Source organism: Centruroides vittatus, unplaced genomic scaffold (genome assembly GCF_030686945.1).
Source record: "Centruroides vittatus isolate TY-2023 unplaced genomic scaffold, ASM3068694v2 contig_1916, whole genome shotgun sequence".
NCBI lineage: Eukaryota > Metazoa > Arthropoda > Arachnida > Scorpiones > Buthidae > Centruroides > Centruroides vittatus.
This window is the reverse complement of record NW_027121179.1, coordinates 71,628-91,330: the sequence shown is the minus strand read 5'-3', so window position 1 is coordinate 91,330 and position 19,703 is coordinate 71,628. Positions and strand designations below refer to the sequence as shown.

Sequence of the window (19,703 nt, the reverse complement as noted above, 5' to 3'; positions counted from 1 at the left end):
GACAATGTGCTCGCAGAAAAAGGATTAATAATGTAATTCTGGATCTGTCCTGATGTACTTTCAACCAGTGAATCTAGAACCGAAACTATTACAGCAGTGGCGTAGCGAACATAACTGGCACCCAGGGCATAACTGGTGCCCCCTCCAGAAACACACATAGTTTGTCTTGGAGACCATTTGAAGTGGTGCCCGGTGTATGATACACCTCCCTCGCTACGCCACTGTATTACAGCTGGCCAATTGAAAAGATGCTGAATTATATAGTGATTCGAAGCTTTCAAATTATTGAAAAATCTCCATTTCGGCCTCTATCGTTATAATTAAGTACTGGAATATCAACGAAGCAAAATAATTATAATAATTTCAAACAAATTAGACAAAAAAAAAAGAAGAAAAAGCATAATTGCATATTCATAAATGAATTTTTTGTAGAATAAAGTATTATTTGCTCGTTAAATTATTTTTGCAATAAAACTTGTGAAATGATGCACTTTTAGTTATGTTATAAATAAACTATTTTTTCTTTCTGGTATTAGTATATTTATAAAAAAATATATATATTTTCTTTATGCTGTATTCATGGCATAATAGATTTCGTAAAATAATAATTCTATAAATTAAAAATCAAATATTATAGAAATAAAATGCATATATATATATACATACATACACACACTTATATATATGTATGTATCTAGATATTATTTTACTATTTTAAACTAATTAAAATATTTTACTATTCTCGCTTGGATTTTGCCCCCAAAAGTGTTAAGAAAGACACACGGGTGGTGCGCCTGGGTTCGCTCGTGGCCCTCCGGGGACCGATCCCTAATTGTCAAATGTTTGGATCCGACGCGCTCTGAACTCCCGCTTTGGGCGGCATCCCAGCATTGGGGTCTACGTACTCTTCGCCCTCTCCTCTGTACTGGGCCATTAGACGGGAACGATCCGAACCCGCTCCGGAAAAATCCAAATTGTACTAATAAAATAATATAGTTTATATGTATAGTATAATTTCTCATTATAATTAAATAAGTAAAGTTTAAGAGAATACCTTTGTTGCGCATCCCAAACAATGAGTTACAACCTTTGAAATGGCATTCATTAGATTTTTAGTTTCTTTTATCACATTATCTACCTGTACGATACAAAGACGAAACATTATAAAGTGAAATTTAAATAAATTATAATTATAATTAATTATCTTTTGTACTTTTGTGAATGTAGCGGCTTTACCAACTGTAGGATTTTTCACCGTAAACTGAAGTTGTTGGACAAAAGTGGGGACTCGATCTAAATATTCAAGCAGCTCCTTCTTTGGTGGTTCTCCGGGAACCTTAATATTAAAATTATTATTCAATTAATTTCGTTCTACAGAACTAATTAAATTACAGATATTAAGCGTGAAAAAAATTTAACTGTGTTTATACACATTCGTATCCTTGAAGCAGTCTTCCTCTGTGCTGTTTGATAGCAATCTTCATTGTGCGTTGCTATGTTTGATGTTAAGGGCTGTTGTTGGCATCGAAAAGCAACCTCTTATTTGTTCTGTACATAATAATGGATTGAGAGCTGCAAATAGGTAATATTTTTCTCCTTTGTCGTGTGTTTTATGCCAGGCACTGTCAGCATAAATAATGAATTTTAAGGCAATTTCAACCTTCACAATCAATACAGATATACGAGAAGAACCAGAAAATTTTAACTTTTCTATACAATTGTTTGGAAATCAAGCATGGTTATTTTGACTTCAGTGGTTTAGTAATGGAACTAGCTCCACTATGGTCCTTAGCAGGGCAAAACTTTCTGTTTTACTTATGTAAGTGTTGTTAAAACCAAGAAGTTAAATGCTAATTGCACTGTAAAAACACAATATAAGAAACCAAGTACATACCGTATATCTCAGCAGATAAGACGAGGTATAAATTTTCATTGAAGTTTTATAGTTTTAGCATATATCTGTCATATAAGACGACCCTGGATTTTGGGGGCCTTTTTTTATGATTCAACTAGATGTACTGTATATCTGCTGAGATATACAGTACATCTAGACAATCAAAGTGAAATTATTAAAATAATGGCTCTTTGAAATCAGCAGCAAATTTTCTAGCTGCAAGAAGTATTACTCGATTATGTACAGTACAACAAAGCAACTAACTGAACAGTAAGTGATATGTATTCAACAATTCAATGCAACTGAGGAATTCATAGGACTGTATGAACTTGAAAATACAACTTCTAATTCCATTTAACTTATGCTCTAGCAGGACAAAAAACTGGAGTGGCTAAAAAATTCTTGGATAAAGAGCCTCAAGCTTCATTGTTAAGAGCACCAATTGATCCTTTCTTGTTCTGATGATGCTAAAAAGAACAAAGTCAAGCGCAATACTCTGGATGGTTTAAGTGAGAAAGTTAATAAAGTATTCTCTGAAACGAGAAGCCCAATTCAAGAAAATAAAGAACGAATTACAACTGGAATATGATTTCCAAATGCCTGGATTCAGAACATTGTGTCCAACACATTGAACTTTAAAGGCTAGTATGCCAACCTTTAGAATACAATGCCCTAAGACAGTAACGTTAGAAGAGTTGTGAGACAGCAAGATTACACCACAAATCGTTTCATGTCAGATGGAAAATTTTAAATTTCTTTTTGGACTGAAGCTGAGCATTCTCATCTTCAGTTCACTGTGACAATTTAAGTGCCATCCTTTGCTCACCAAAGATAATAGCACTTAGGACTTTGAAGAAAATTAACTCTGAAATAGAGTTTGAATATTTTTGGAAAGAGTCAAAAGTTGTTTGAAAGAGACATGATACAGGCAAAGTGACTCTTCCTAGAAAAAGAAAAGTTGGAGAAGCTGGACAAAGGGGATAGTAATGAAGCAAAATTTAACATACGTGAGGGCTGCTACAAGAGGTTTGGATCTCATCATCTCTGCAATAAAATCAAAAATCAAGATTCAATCGGCGGCATTCAGGAACAGATTTTAGAGGAGAATTCCAAGAAGTGTTACGTAGTCACGGTACTGATTTTTATAAGATCTACTTTAAAGTCCAGCGTGCAGCATTTTCATGACTGTACAAATCCGTTCATGATATAAATTTGTTCGGGCAGTTTACCCGATGAGAAGTGGAATATTTCAGTGAAGTTCTTAAACTTTTGAGGCTTGTTACTGTGATGTAGGCTATGTGTTTAGTGCATTAAAGCTTGTAAAAGCATTCCTTGATGCAAAATGGTGTTAAAATTCATAAAAAGAGAACAGAATAGTTAGATCTGAGGCAAGTAGCTACATAACATTGCACACTGGCCTCCCACTAAAAGTTTGCTTCCATAGCTCATGCAATAACGACTTTAAAAAATGCAGATAAGACATGCAACTAAGACCTCAAAGTTTTTAACAGCAAAAGCAACTTGTTCAAGATGCCATTTGTTTAAAGAAATGGAAAGAAAGCTTAGTATTTGGGTGGATGATCAAATGCTATGGCACAAATGCTCCTAAATATGGAGAATGCACAAAGCTTCATTTTATGTGCTTAGTGACCATTTTCGTGAATGTATCCCAAGTGTTACCCAGGATACGAGCGTATAAACATATTGCATAATATAGAAATTATAAATAACACAATTACCCTTGATATAATGCAATAAACTCTGACAAAATTTTTATATACTATTTAAGTTGCTGCAAAACTGCCATTTTTAGTCCCAAGATAGCCTTTTCCATATCTATTACAGGTTTTGACAAGGATCCTCAGAAATTTTCGTGGACATTTGATCTGGTTAAGTAACGTTTACCACCAGTCATCCCCATTGTTGACCTGATTAAACCTATAACGGATATGGAAAAAGGCTCTTTTAGTGCCCGAAAGATATATTAGTTCTATGTAGGAAACTTTGTTAAAAGAGCTCAAATTAGCTCAACTCTCATGATTTTTGATTGCATTGATGGGAGAAGGCACAGCAATCATTTGGGCAATCTGTCAGGGAGACTTTTTATGAGAAACTGGCCCATATTTAGGCATTAGATACAAATAAAACCTGGAAAACATGGCCAGTTCATTGATTAATGGACTGGCCATGCAAAATTTGTAATAGAATCCTCTTTCTTCGAAGAGGATGCAATTTTAATTAAGTGTAATATTTTCCTAATGAAGTTTATTAGTTGCAAAGTCGTTAGGGTCCACTTATTAATGCCAATAAATAAAATAATAAATCATTTTTTATAAGCAAAAGTTATTAGTAATTCTTACTTTTTGTATTGATTTTAAACAATTTTTTTAATAATTATTGCATTATAATGAGGTATAACCATATAAGATAACTAATTGTATTCTGAACTAACTACAAAGAAACAAATCATACCTGATAAGAAAAATGTCGAACTACTTTATAAAATTTATTAGCTTCTTCCGCAAAAAACTCTGCTTGAGTAAATAGATCCTAAAGGAAAAGAATTTATTGATTTTAAAGAAATAATAATTCTATTAATTACATAAATAGAATTAATTTATGTCTGTATTTTTTCCTCTTTCATATATATATATATATAGTCTGTGCAAGGTGAAAAGCAGTGATTATTGTCTGAGGTTAGTATTAGTAACCTTACTTCTGTAGTCCTGCCTATAAACTATGTAGGATATCTCTCTCTAATCGGTGATACTGTCTGTTATTCATGTTCAAATCTCCATGTAAGCAATAAAAGACAAAAGGATGAAGATCTCTGCACAAAATTACTTTACAGAAACAGAAATTTATTCATCTTTGTAAACAAGTAAAAGCCGAGTTTGTTCTGAAAAGTCAGTTTTGGGCAGAGGCTCATTTTATTCTCTGTTTTGGTGGCTCTTGACTACAAGGCCTTGGAACAGCATTCGTATACTTTTTATTATGTGGAGCATTAGCACCGACACACTCAAAAATTGATGAGAAATTCCACATTTACTATTCTCATGGAACAATAAAGCAATAAATTAAAACTATTCTTGTCGCGCGAGTTGAGAAACACTGTTCTATTTAATGATTTATTAATTCCAAAAAATTACATACCCAGAACCTTTTACGGTGTGGTGACTCATAAATATTGTCACGCAAACGTTTTTGAACCTCTTCTGGGCTCTGCTTCAGGTTCCAAATTGTTTCTAGATGGATGTTCAATTGCCGTTAAAAATTCGTTCGATTGGTGCACTCTAGTCAACCCATTATACACGGATGGGCTGGCTTGTTGCGCATGTGTGACGTGGATTTTTTGTAAATCCTTTCGAAATTATGATCGAACTAATATTTTGACGACATGCCAATCGAAGGAATTTTTAATGACAATTGAACATCCATCTAGAAACGATTTGGAACCTGAAGCAGAGCCCAGAAGGGGTTCGAAAACATTAGCGTGACGATATTTATGAATTACCACACCGTAAAAGGTTTTGGGTACGTAATTTTTTGGAAGTAATTCCGGTGTGGTGAGTAGTGAGTTATTGATTTATTAATTACATTGGATAATCATTTTTTGTATAAAGTGTATTCAATTATTTTATGTTTTTATGTTATTATAAGCTTTAATACATTTCTAAATTAAACAATAAAGTTAATTAACCTGTGTGGTTTTAAGTTCTCCTTCTCCCCTAGTAAACTGATACATAGAAAAAGCCATTTGCGACATACTTCGAGCACGTCGTACGATATCGTTATCGGTCGTGGGCCATTTATTAGTTTCTGCATCCATCTCCGACGTTAACATCTTCATTTCTAAACCTAATTTGGCAATGCTTGCTTGTTCCTGTAAAAGTTACATAAGTATTTTTTAGATAGATTCGATTTACGACAAGAAAAGACTCATGAAATATAAAATTTTCTATATTTCTTATGTAAAAATGGTTTACCTCCACATCAAGTTTCATGCATTGTGGTGATTTTGAATTGACATTTGTTGTTGTAGTAGTAGTTGTGGTTATTGTTATTGTGGATGTTGTTACTGGGGGAAGAGTTGTCATTGTTACCTACAAAATAAAGAAATTAATTAAATAAATTTTCACATAATAAAAGTAGAAATAAGAATTCCATGTTGGATTTTGGAACGAACATTTTAATCTCTGTTTCAGTGGTTCTTGACCGAATAATACAGCCAGATTCTTATTGGGCTATAATGTGGCTAATTAAATATTAAGATATTGTTCTAAAGGTAGGCCAATAACTGTACAAGATGGTAGCTTAAATCTTCCAAATTAATTGATCTGAAAGCTAAAATTGAAAGATAGTTAGCAGGAGTAGCAGGTTTGAGTCTCACTCTTTTATTCCAGAATGTTTTGAATTAATTAAGTTATTTCTAATAACTTAATTTAACATGAGATGGTGGCTTAACTGGATACTTCTAGTCTAAATTACAGTGGGTGATCGGTTAACGAACAGTTCGGACTGCAAACAAATCGGACAATGAACACTTTTGTGAAAGATTTTTATGTTCGGACAACAAACACATGTTCGGATAACAAACACAAGAAGAAGCGACGTGAAATAATGTATACTAATTGGTCTTCCCTTGTCTCCAGGTGACTATTTGAAACCTTTCGGAGTGTGGGAGATATTGACGTCAACGCTCAACCCAATACCAAACAGATAATATTCCTCCAAATTTTGAAACTCTCACTTGTAATTCCAGCCTTTCGTTTACCTTTCTGACAGAAAGAATTTTTTATAGTCTTTGCGAGACTGTCAGCACTTAAAGGTGAGAATTTAACTGTCCCGTCAGATATTTGTTAATGTTCTAACATCAAATTTTGAATTCCATCTGGGCTTCACATTTAAATAATGTTTTTGTGTGCTAGTTGCTTTCTGTTCTCTTTTCGTAAGTGCTTTTCTGAACTTTTTATTTGAAAAAGAAACTGATAATATTATGGAGCCTAAAAAGAGTGGAGTGTCAAGAACTGTACTCACCATAGAAACCAAGCAAGAGATAATAGCCAGGGTAGAGAGCGGGCTAGAATGTTACTAGGCAGTATGGCTCAAACAGGTCTACAGTAGGCACAATCTTGGCTAAGAAAGATATAATCAAGAAGCTCACGCAGCTAAAGGAGTAATGAAAATCACATTTGAGAAATGAAGATGTGCCATCCGTGAAAAAATAGAGAGATTGCTTTTAATTTGGATAAAAGAAAGGGAAATGAAAATAGATGTAATTAGTATTACTGTCATTCAAGATAAAGCTAGAGAACTGAAGAAATGAACTCCACTTTCTGTCACACGAGGAGGTAGAATTCAAGGTGTTTTGAAGCATGCCAGTTCTCTTCAATGACAACATAAAAAATGTTTTGGAAGAAAAAAATTTGATATTCTTGAGGCTATCTGGCTCATTCAAAAGGTGCGGTCAGGAATCATTCAATGACAGTCGAATTCTGCTTGGTGAAAGCTGCGTCCCTCCTGCATTCAGGGAGATGTTGACGACGTCCCTGAAATTATGGATGAAATTGTGACAACTGCTAGAGTTCTTGAATTGGAGGAAAATGATGACATTGAAGAGCTCATAATGGAACCTCAAACTGATCTGATGACAGAAGAACTCCAAGAACTCTTGAATGAAGAACACCGAGAATCTCGGCGAGATGTGTTTTCTTCTGAAAAAGAGGAAGACGAAAGAGGATCAATGCCGGCATCTGCTATTAAAGGTGTTTTGAAGAAGTGAGAGGATGTCAGAACAATGGTCTTAGAATGGCATCCAAACCAGGTCGAGGTTAACTAGCTTGGGGATCTCTACAACAACAATGCTATTAATTACTTCCAAAAAGTCCTGAAGAAGAGAAAAAGCAATTGACATTGGACAGATTCTTTAATGTCCCACAAAGGAGGAAAAAAATATGACTGATAAAAATGCTAGACTGTGTATATATATATATATATATATATATATATTACACAGTCTTGCATTTTGGCTTAAAATAACAGCCGTTACAGGTGTTATTTTAAGCCAAAATACATTTCAGGTGGTCAGAATAGTCATGAATATTTATTTAATGAAAGCTTTAATGTGTGATAACACCTTACAAATAACTATTCTGTAAATAATAATAGTAAAAGATTGAAGCCGAAGTTACAAGCTGTTCCGAAGACGAAGGAGGTATTCAATTCTACGGTGGAACCATTTGAATATTTCGTAACATTATTTAAAATTCTATTATTTATTTAAATACCGAATCACAACATAAGGATTTAAAATAACGTCATGGAATATTCAAATGATTCTGCTTCAGAACTCAACATAGATCCTTCGTCTTTGGAATGGTTTCTAACCTAAAGTAGACCTGCAAATTGGGTCAAAAACATTTGTTCTGTGTGTAAAGTTAATGCTGGAAACGTACAAGAGGTGTGTTTGTATGTTTTTATCTAATTTCTTTATGGATTTTTTCTATGTATAACTATTTTTTCATTAATTTATTGTTATTACAATTGAATTTTGGCACCCCAAAACTGTTGCGCCCTTAACTCCAGGCCTAATGAGGCTAATGGGAAATATGTCCCGGATTATTTTATTTATTACACATAACGTACAAAGCAGTGGCATACAGTTGGCTAAGCAACATTTCAGAAATGATTATGTAATGCTTTTTTAATATCCCCACTCCTTTGTAATGCATTGAAACAATCTGAAAGTATCCATCCACCCATATCCACATTACATAATTTAAGGATGGCCCCCTTGAAAACAGTTTGATGTTTATTCTGAAATAAATAATTATTTTTCGTAACAGTAATTAAAGCATTAAATTAAAAATATATAAAATTACTATATTTAAAAATAAACGTAGATATAAATGATCAATAATTTGACTATTGTCATATTGATCTGTTATTGGAAAGTTTCGTGTGTTCAGATTTCTTAAACTTATAAATCAATAAATCAATGATTACCGACAATGAGAAAAATGACACAAATCTCGAGATTAACTGATACCTTTGCTCAGGATTTGTATCTGAGTCAAATCCTTGAAAATATTTTTAAAACTTTGGCTCTTTTACCTTGTGGATTCTAGGACAATCTTTTTGCTATACCCATTGTGGTTTGGTCCAGGCCTGCAATGGGTCAACTGGGTGGTCAGGGAAGGGGCCCAATATATTCTGGACAAACTACCCATAAAAAATTCCTGGGATTCTCTACCTGGATTTGATCCCGGTTCCCTAGAGTATAGGCTGATGCATTGAGTACCTTGGCCAACTCCTTGGAAGTTTTCCTGAGTGGTCTGATTCAGTACGTTGAGCCCAAAGCTGTGCATTTGGGGGTTTAACAAATCGATACAGAAGTAAAACAGGTCATGTCATTCGTTGCCATAAAGCGGGCTTTAGGCCTGTATACTCTCAGTAATCCGGCACCCTCTGTACAAGAAATGGCCCGACAAGCGAGTCTTCTGTATTATAATAACTTTTAATAATTATTCGATAGCAAATACAATTTAATCTATATCCAATAAAATTTCACACTTGAGATTGGATTTTTGAGTTTTCTAATTAGAGAATACCTCAATAAAAAATCTAGTGGAGGCAGCGCTGTAACTAGCCTTTTATGCGCCTGGTGCGAGCACCTGTAACTACGCCCCAAAACTATGACCCAAAACTTGGTCCAGGTCATTTCTGCGCCCCTCAGGGTCTACGCCCTGTGCCTGGGCACAGCTGGCACCGCCCTAGTTACGGCACTGAGTCGAGGATATAGATTCTATATACTGTAGCCTTCTTGGACTCTAGCTTAACTTGTGATAGTTCATTTGAAGTATTATGCTAAAGAAAATTTCTCATTTTTGCCTTACAACTGTTGAAGGCTTTAAAATAGCTAATAGAAACTGTGGAAGATAATAGCTAGAGTTTGTATGTAATACTCAGAGCCAAATTTAGACTAATTATGGACCTACACTACATATAGGAGGGTCACTTCATCAAATACTAGTGGAAAGTATGTATTAACTGTTCTCGAGAATAGAACAAGGCCCCTTGTAATGTAAGGCCCTAAAAGCTGTAATCTTGTTAGTTTATATGTAAATCTGGCTCTGGCAATATTGAAGATATGACAGTAAAAAGTAAAACATAATATATTATTTGGAAAAACTATTTACTTCAGTTTGCGGTGAGGTATTAGATGCAGATACTGGTATATGGCCTTGACAATATTCATTGATTTCGTAGGCTAAACTCGTAACGTCATTGACGAGAGATCGCCACACATCGATAAACACGTCCAAGTTTTCTCTTGCAATCTTACTATTCGGATGCAGACAATGAGTGTAACAAGCACTCATCACCTGAAAATTACAGATAAATACATTTATTTTAGAAATAAATAATAAATTAAGAAGAATGATGCCATTTTTTTTTTTAGAGTTTTACCAACCTGCGGGCCATAAACTTGCAGACAAGATTCTATACTTTTTGATGATATCTGCTGCGCTTCGGTGATTGCAACGTGATGAAGCATTTTGCAAACCTAAAATTTAAAAAAGAAAAACAGTTTTTATTTTTTAAAAAGAAGATAAAATAATATTCTAAATTCCTTAGTTATTATTATTCTTACTTCTTGTACGTAATCTACATGTTCCTTAAATTTATCGGTGTAGTCTTCTAATTTCGAAAAATCTCCAGTCATAGAAATATGTTTCATTTTACAAAGAAGGTTTGTTTCATTCCTTAGTTTTAACAATTCGTCAGAAAGCTCCAGAGCTGTATCTTGCAACTAAATAATAAAAAAATGGTACGTAAATGTTAATAAATTATTATAATATGACTTATAAATGATAAATGTATCAGGGAAACTATGATCTCGGCGAGAGAACCCCCGACGGAGCCCATAATAGAGAAGAGGCTGAGAAAGGCATGCACGGGAGAGTTTTAAGTTTTGACCCTCACTACCGTTTTATAAGCATCGACAAGAAAATATGGCTACTTTAAGGAAATTGACAGTTTAAGTACAGAAGAAAACACTTTATTTCTATGAACTTTAATTCATGATAAATTCAACTTATTAAGACAAAGACCAGTTTCAAACCTCACAAGCTTCTGGAATGTTGTGTGTATCCTTCAAATGTTATCATAAGCTGTGAACTCAAACTAATTCACTGTGGTCGATAAGTGATCCTGTGGAACACTTATCGGCCACATTAAGGCTAATTAATAATTAAGGAATTAAGCAATTTGGGTAGAAGTAGGTGGTTAAGCCACCATCTCTAGAAGAAGTCCAGTCTGATGGAGAAAAGCAATGCATGCCCGACGTGAGGATAAATTGAAGCTGTTATATATGGCTGGTATTTAAAGAATAATATAATATGTAAAGTGGGAAACTATTAGTGTAGTTGGCTTATAGTAAACATCTTCAATTGCACGCTGCGTAAAAAGCCACTTATTCTACTTCGGTCATCTCCGAGTTAATATTCAAAGCAACATGATCAATACAATCTTTTACAACACTGACATGATCTTAAATATTAAATATAATTGCAAAAAAGAAAATGTTTTGACAAGATAATAATGTAAAAGAGAAAATGAGTCTTACTTGTTGTCTAAGATCTTTAGTTGCTTGTAGAGTTTGAAAAACAAAAGTTTCCAGTCTATCCGTCGGTGTTGTTGTGCCGGCTTGATCCTGTATAGAAGTAGATGATTAAATATATAAGTAGAAATAAAGAAAATAATTTATATAAATTTCTTAATAATAAACATTTTACATCAGAAGAAGAAGCTTTGCTTAGTAAAACACCGATGGAACTCTATACAAAAATAACAATATCAGGAATTAACATAATTATACTGTATAGGGACTCTTCAAAAATTACTTAATGCAGTGAACTGTATTACTTATATCACTGCTTTGTATGTTATACACATAATTAATAAATTAATGTACAGAAAGGATGAAATGGTAGTTAAATGTATAAAAACAGTGTTATGTAATTTATGAATAAGCCCAGATGTATAAGTACTTTGTGAGTCTTTATCGAATCTCACCGTACAAGTGGAATTGGGATGGATTTTGAGACTTTTTTTTATCCCTCCTCAGTCAACCATACATACTGTACTTCAAGCTTTACAACTTGCAAACAGCACTAATGGAACATCTCAGTTGTGAATGTACAGTACATGTACAAGTTATGTTCTATAAGTGCTATAATTCCATAACTGATCTACACTCTTGTCCAAAATTAAAGAAACACACAAATATACATGCAAAAATGGCCCTCCATCACAATGAATCATCCAAATACCTTCTCTGAGGTACGAGATAAGCTACTGATATTTCAGGAATGCAATGTTAGTGGTCCTAGCAGCTGATAATTTGTCAGATACAATTTTGCTGTATATATAACATATTACATTTTGAACAAGACGGTTTGGAAACGATTATTTACTAATATAGTTTTAATACAATTTATTGAGATGGATGGACGGATACATATTTTTAATATCATTAGATGCTAACCTGTAGGACTCGGTTATGTGGATCTTATTTAAATTATCAATCAATGCCTCAGTATTTTTGTATTTTGTATTATATTAAGTCACCAAAGTATATACAATTTAGACCACTTTATTTTTTATTTTAGCTTAGCCCTCTTCAGTTGGATAAAGGATAGCAGTGTACCTGTGCAACATTTCATTTTGTTGCACAAGTACACAGTGGCGTAGCGTAGTGGGGGCGGCAGGGGCAGCCCGCCCCAGGCGACACTTATAGGGGGCAGCAAAATTTCACAATAAATAATAATATCTTGTAAAAATACCTAAATAAGGGGGCGGCGAAATTTTCCTCCGCCCCGGGCGGCTGACACCCACGCTACGCCACTGCAAGTACAGTACATTTCTATTGTGCCTTATTTACATGACACTTGTGTGATAGAGACTTTCATATGACACAAGTTTCGCCTACTTACGTTTTGTGGCATTGATTTTACACAGGTTTGTGTTCGTTGCTTTAATCTGTGTTGGTTTATTGCTGATCTCTTAACTCCTATCAGTAAAAAATATGCGTTAAGTTTATTTTTTATATTAATTTCTATTTTTTAAACTCTTTCTGTCCTACGAATACTAAGATAGCCTTTTATCATATAAACAGATAACAGTTTGGTTGATGTGTTAGCATAACCAAGGGCCCCCGGTCCCCCCTCGTACTTATCTTTTTAAGTAAATAAATAAAGAAAATCAATAAGTACAAGAAAAAGATATGAACGTGACAAATGCACTTATACACATTTATAATACTTGTTTTAAACTTGAAGAATTTAAACTTGTTTCTTTGTCTCTTTTCTTGATTAACCTCCAAAAAATACAAATACAATATGTAATTAATGGTATATGATGGGAATATAGAAGATTTATCATAAAAATAAGGGATTGTAAAAATATAAAGATAATGACAATAAGGCATAGATTTGACATAATTTTATCATACAAGGGAGAATAAATAAATAAGGCCACAAGGTATCTACAATAGGTAGAAAGTTGACTAATGCTCTGTACTTTGAATCTATTGCAAGAGACCAGAGGTTGTCATTCTCTTGCATAAAACAATTCAACACTGCACACTGCCCAATGCATCTGTTCCCGCATTGATGATGTGCACTGGAAGGTTTTAGAACACATTCCCTATAGTCTGAACCTGGCACCTGGCAATTCCCATCTCCTTGGGCCCACGAAAAAACATTCTGTGGACAGCAATTTCTGACTGTGGCGAATGTGCCACAAACTGTCATCACCCAGCTAGAGGGTCTTGACACAAAATTGTATATATTGATTATTTGGTAGAACAAATGCTTGGATAAATTTGGTGATTATGTGGAAAAAGTGTTCTTACCAATGTGTGTCTGGCTGTAGTTTCACATTTCTACTAATAAAGGTATGTTCAGAAATCCACTTGTTAACTTATCTATTGATCCTCTGTTGTATTTTGCATAGAGTTATAAAAAGTTTACTGATACAAACATTCAAAATTTAGTTTATTAGTATTAAACTAGTTGAAGATGACAGCATTACCTATGCACACTAATGAGGTAAGAAAGGTCTTTTTGATTTACAAAAGATTTTAATAACTGGATAATTAATTATAGTAAAAGATAAATAATTTTTTAACGTTAGAATACCTCATTATATATACAAGCATTAAGCATACTCTAAATATTACTCTTAAATTGGTTATCTCACTAAGTATGTGTAAATAAACAATCTATATACACCAGCAATGTATTCAATAAGCAAAAGAATACTTTCTAGTCATCATGAGGTTTAAAATCCCATAACTTTGAATCTTAAGAGAATATAACCTGGTATTATTTATTTATTTTTTGACTTTCTGCCCTACGGGCACCACCTTTTTCCATGCTTGTTGTGGACAGTACTGAATTGATGGTAACTTGCACCTGAGGTAAAACTGATTATTACCACTCTGAGACCAAGAATGGTTGTCGACAAAGAGCACTTGTAGCACTGGCACTTGCATGAACTATTTATAAACAAGTGCATTTATGGGATATCATTTTATTTGGCTTATTATTATTATTTATTTATATTCCTTTTGGACATTTTTGACTTCTTGTGTTGTTACTTCAGGCAGTTGCTTGTCACCTCATCCATCAAACTGGCTGTTATCTTTCGACTGGCTAGGTCCACACAATTGGCACAATTGGATTGTGAGGAAGAAAGATTGATATATCATCTACAATAAATTCTTGGGGTTCAATCCCAGATTCAATCCCAAGTCTCCCATAGCTGCAGAATGATGCGCTAACCATCTCGGTCTTCCGATGATGGTATTTAAGGTAATTGGAAAGGTTCATTTGCACATTAATTGTACTGTTAGAATATACAGGTTGTTTCTTTTTACATATTACACTTAATATCTTCAAAGTTTGTTTAGAAAAGTTTTATTTAAAAATATTAAATATATTTTAAATGTTTAAACTGATTAGAAGTGATGTTTAAATAAATATCTTACCAGATTATCACCCTCTCTAAGCAACTGGCTTAATTCGATTTTAATTCGATCGCAGAGTAAAAGAATCTTTTCTCTATGTTCGTGAGTCGTGTAGGCAGAATCGGTGAAGTCTTGAGTACGTTCTACGATAGCATCAAAAGCATTATTCAGCTGAGTTCTGTAGCTGACATCAATCAATGTCATATGCCCCATTTCAATCATTTCCTACAAATAACAAATCAGTTATCATTTTAAAAAAATTTATAAATTAGTTATTTGGTATGAATTTAAAAGTACAACCTCAAACTTTTTAACTGCATTGTGAACAGTTAAACATTGTTCTAGTTCTTCTGCTTGCCATATGCTTCCGGAAATAGATCTATAACCACCATTCTGGTTAGATTCTCCGTTTGTCGTTCCCGTTGCTAGATCCGGTATCACTCCTTCCTTAACGATGAAATGAATAAGGTCGATTGCTCTTCTAATCTGGATAAAGACAGTGTCTCTATTTTCTCGGGCTGTTTCGCAGTCTGGATGGCGAAGACAAGCCTGCGTATGAAATTTATATTCGTCAAACTGTTTATAAATCGGATCGATTCTGTTTATAGGATTACAGAACTTACTTTTGAAGAAGTTAAGAGCATCATGGCCGAGCGGTCTAATAATTTTTTAGTCACTATCATTTGAGAGTGTTGCCGTTCATCTTTCAGAACCTAAATTGTTTTAAAAATAAATGAAATTCAATCACGCAAAACGGTTTAATGAATAAAACCATAAAAAGTTTACTCACATTTTGTTTGTGACTCGTCAAGCGAGCAAGTTCGACCATTTCTGCACCGAAATGACTGAAAGCTTTAACAAATTCGGTAAAATTTGCTACGTTTTCAAGTCTGTTTAAACTTATCGACACCTAAATATGAATGCAAATCGTTTTTTGATTAAACTATGACATTGATTAATCTAAAAATATATTATTTTAGTCCTTGGACGTCTTCCAAAAATTATACAAGTCAATAAATTGAATTAAATGTTATTGCTTACTCTATCTTTGGCACCAAGTAACTGCTTAACAACAACGGTATCGGTTAACAAGAGAACACGAGTCACAGACGATAGTAAAGATCGAGCGGCTCGAACCATCTGGTGCTTGTCGGCGATCGGACAACTGTGTCTACTTTCCAGATGATAGATTTCGCACAACTGTTCTATCATTGCGCCTATCAAATTTTGATTAAGCAATAATTAGAAAAAACATAAAATGCTAAGCTAAATTGATAGCATATAGCAAGCTTTAGATAGTAGTAAACTGCTAAATCCTTTTCTGATTTCCACACAGATAATAAATACTATTTTGTATTATAGTTCATAGCATATTAATAATCTTTAATAATCCATGACATTGTTATATATCAGGAGTGGCCAAACCTCGTCATAATAGGAGCCATACACTACATATCAGAAATACATATACAAGGATTGTATCCTCTATTAGAAGGCTTATTGGAGGGCTGAATTATGTATTTATATTATATATAGTTAAAATGTTACTGTATAGTATGTAAAGCTCACTGTTACTCTATGAATGTATCCTAAGCTTTCAGTTGCCTGTTTGAGGTTAAGTTGAGAGTTACAATCCCTCTGTCTATTTCCATATTAGTCAGATAATTTACAAAAATATTATTTGTGTAATATGTACCAAATTTATAAAAAGTAACTGTATAAGTAAGGAAGCCGTATGCCTCGCAAACCAGAGTTTGGCCACCGTGGTTATAAATTCAATCGTCCAATTGACAAACTTACCCGCGGCTCTGGCATCCCTGCAAACTTCATACATGTCGATTTTTATTTCTGGATTATCCTCCGCAATCGCCTCTCCTATAGACACGAATCTGTCGACGGCCAAATAGATAGCCTGACCCACTCTAATAACGGCATTCGACATCTTGCTTCCCGATCTTGTATACTTTTCCTTTGTATTTGTTGAGGTAGGAATCTAATTATTATAATAATTTATTTTTAATAATGTTGAGTCCCGTCCGAATAGTAAATTCTAACTGTTAACTTACATTCCATATAGAACGGAGCGATATTTGCACAAATGTATTTGATACGAGCCTCGGAAAAGTATGAAGGATAGCTTTAAAATGTCACGTAGACTATAGAATTATTGATGAAGTCATTTGAATTATAATAGTTGTGTTCAATCAATCTATTGAATGATCTGGTTTAGAGATTTTAAGAGTACAGAACAAAGTTAACAATGATTTATTATTAATAAATCATTTCTATTTTATGATTACAGGTAATTAATTATTATATTAATTTATTATTCGTGATTGATTAGAAAATTAGCTACAAATTGTAATTTTTTTATAGGAAAATCAACACTTTATAATCACTGCTGACATCTTAAAACTGTTATAAATTATAATTATGAGACAATTATGCTTTAATGGGTTGTTAATTTAAAGTTTTTACTCCAATAAAAACATAATTTCTTCAAAATTATACCAGATTTATGCTTTATTACAATTAAATTGTGCATTATTGGGCTATAAATATTTAAAGATAACTCAATAAGGCATAATTTTCTTAAAATTATGCTTTAGTTAAGTGAAATTATGCAACTGTTGGCTACAAATATTCAGATATAATATAATAAAGCATAATTTTATTATAATTTTCTTCAAATTATACTAGAATTATGATTCACTTGTGTGTAATCTTCAAATAAGCTACTATTATAACACAGTTAACTGTAATTTTCTTATAATTTTAATAAAATTATGCATTATCAGCATAAAATCTTTAAAATATTAAGCAAACAAAGTATTATTTCACTCCAGTAAAGCATAATTTTGACCTTCATTCAGAGTTTTGGACATTTTTAAAGCCATAAATTAATATTAAATGAAGGCATAAACTGGATTTTTTGTTCCATTAAGCATATTTTATATAAGGATTATCAAATTTATATAAAAATTAAATATAAATCCCTCAGAATCAAAGCTTAAATTGTTTGATTTTATGGGAAAAACCTATCAGATTTAAAGTTAAAACTATATTTTTATGTTACAAAACACCGTAACGTTATATATATACTGATTAAAAATGATAAATTTACCTTATAGTAATTGAACTACCAGCAATTAAAACTTAAATGAAATTAAATTAATGCCTCGAGCATATCTTAATCTATTTTAAGACTTAATTACAATTAAATTCTCTAAATTATAATACTAATGAAATGCTTACTGATGCTATAATTAGTTTGTTTTGATGGGGATAACGCTTCGGCATCTACGGAACGACATTTCGGCTTCTAAACTTTGAAATTTTAATTAGAATTAATTAATACTCCTCTCCTCGATCTCATTAGAAGCGAATTTGGAGTTGTTTGGGTAATTGTGCTCGTCTAAGTCGTTAGTTAACTCGTCGGCACACGACCGGCGTCGAGCTACTTTACCTTCGAAACTGCCCCAAATTTGGGGATTTTTCTTTAGGAAATCCACGCGAAAACGTTCTTAAATACGTTCTATAACGTATATTATCGTTAAAATATACATTAAACGGGATATAAAATTGATATCAACGAAAGAAGCGGAGGAGTAGAGAGTTGACGGATAAGGCGCCCCTGTAAAAGGTTCTTCACTGCCCGACACGAGCGATTTGGAGAATGATACCTTTAGAAGCGTTAACGTTTACGATCGATTAATTGTAATAATCGATTGTAGAAAAATGTATATCGCCGCTTACCTTCCTCCTATGATGCATCGTCATTACCTTACGTTGCTATATTCTTTAATCAATGCGCTGTGATCGACATCTGGAATGAGTCGGAACGAAAATCGATTGAACTGCAGTGCGGCGAAGCAACCCATCTTCATTACTCGCGGAAATTATTTAAATTTACAACTTACCTAATCGATTATTAATAATCGATTTTCGACGTAAATAAAATTAATCGATTCATAGAGATCGTAAAAAATACGCACACGCAATCGCCTATAGAAGTATCGTTTTCAGTCGGAAAGTCGAAATTAAAAAAAAATAAAATAAAATAACGATAAAAAAATCCAGGGGGTGCTCGCTGTTGTTTACAAATGGCGGCTCGCATTGACGTGATTGTCACGACTTTTTGTTTTGCGATTACGATAGATAATTATCGCCGTTGCTCGGTTACCGTGTTGTTTATTTGTAGTTGCTATAGAGGAGTTTGGATTATTTTGAAAAATTCATGAATTTGCGTGCTCGTTTCTGTAATTTTCCCCCAAAAATATCGTGAGGTTCGAAACACGTGGTTTCCGAAATGACGTTCGCGTGTTTTAACCTATCTTTCCTTGGATCCTTTCCAGTTTTTAAAATCGTATAAATTAAAGTTTTCACGGAAAACGATGATTACTCTTTAATATTCGTATCTGATTCATTATTCATCGCAACGAATGTTTAAAAATATATATAAGATGAATATAAATCGTGACCGAGCCAGATGTAATAAATCCGTACAGAGATTTATTGTTGCATGCTACTTGAAAATTAAACGGTGAAAACCATGCCAGATTATTTTTTTAACGGCTGGAAATTTGTTGCATTCGTTCGCCTAGAAAGAATAATCTTGGATTCCTTCCAAAATGTAGTGGGAAAGTTCAGAGAGAAAGATATATATTTGATCAACAAGCTGAAATGTTTAATCCTTCCAAAAATACAATTATATATACTTTCTTTCTTTAAATTAAATATATTACATTATTATTATTATCATTATCTATACAAAAT

At 33.3% G+C, this 19,703-nt stretch overlaps 1 protein-coding gene across 2 annotated transcripts; it reads right to left on the bottom strand.

Moving 5' to 3' along the window:
• Positions 1-222: 222 nt before the first annotated feature.
• LOC136970304 (alpha-catulin-like) lies at positions 223-19,029 on the bottom strand. 2 transcript variants are annotated; one of them, XM_067264720.1, is made up of 18 exons: positions 18,848-19,029; positions 18,684-18,753; positions 16,728-16,920; positions 15,969-16,144; positions 15,718-15,837; positions 15,551-15,640; positions 15,228-15,476; positions 14,949-15,152; positions 11,523-11,609; positions 10,548-10,706; positions 10,368-10,460; positions 10,093-10,278; positions 5,881-5,997; positions 5,595-5,777; positions 4,367-4,444; positions 1,214-1,336; positions 1,055-1,138; positions 223-979 (listed from the first exon to the last, which is right to left on the bottom strand). In XM_067264720.1, the coding sequence occupies exons 2-18, from the start codon at positions 18,705-18,707 to the stop codon at positions 836-838; spliced, it is 2,310 nt and encodes a 769-aa protein (XP_067120821.1). In that variant the 5' UTR covers positions 18,708-18,753; positions 18,848-19,029; the 3' UTR covers positions 223-835. The 2 variants fall into 2 exon arrangements, with proteins under 2 accessions (XP_067120821.1, XP_067120822.1); XM_067264721.1 differs by lacking the exons at positions 18,684-18,753; positions 18,848-19,029 and adding an exon at positions 18,183-18,209.
• Between the last annotated feature and the right edge of the window lie 674 nt (positions 19,030-19,703).

Coding starts and splice junctions, on each gene's coding strand:
- LOC136970304 (XM_067264720.1), bottom strand. CDS start 18,707: ATGACGATGCATCATAGGAGGAAG. Junction 16,145..16,727: donor CAGGGATGCCAGAGCCGCGG/GTAAGTTTGTCA, acceptor AAAATTTGATAG/GCGCAATGATAGAACAGTTG. Junction 980..1,054: donor GTTTGGGATGCGCAACAAAG/GTATTCTCTTAA, acceptor TTATTTTATTAG/TACAATTTGGATTTTTCCGG.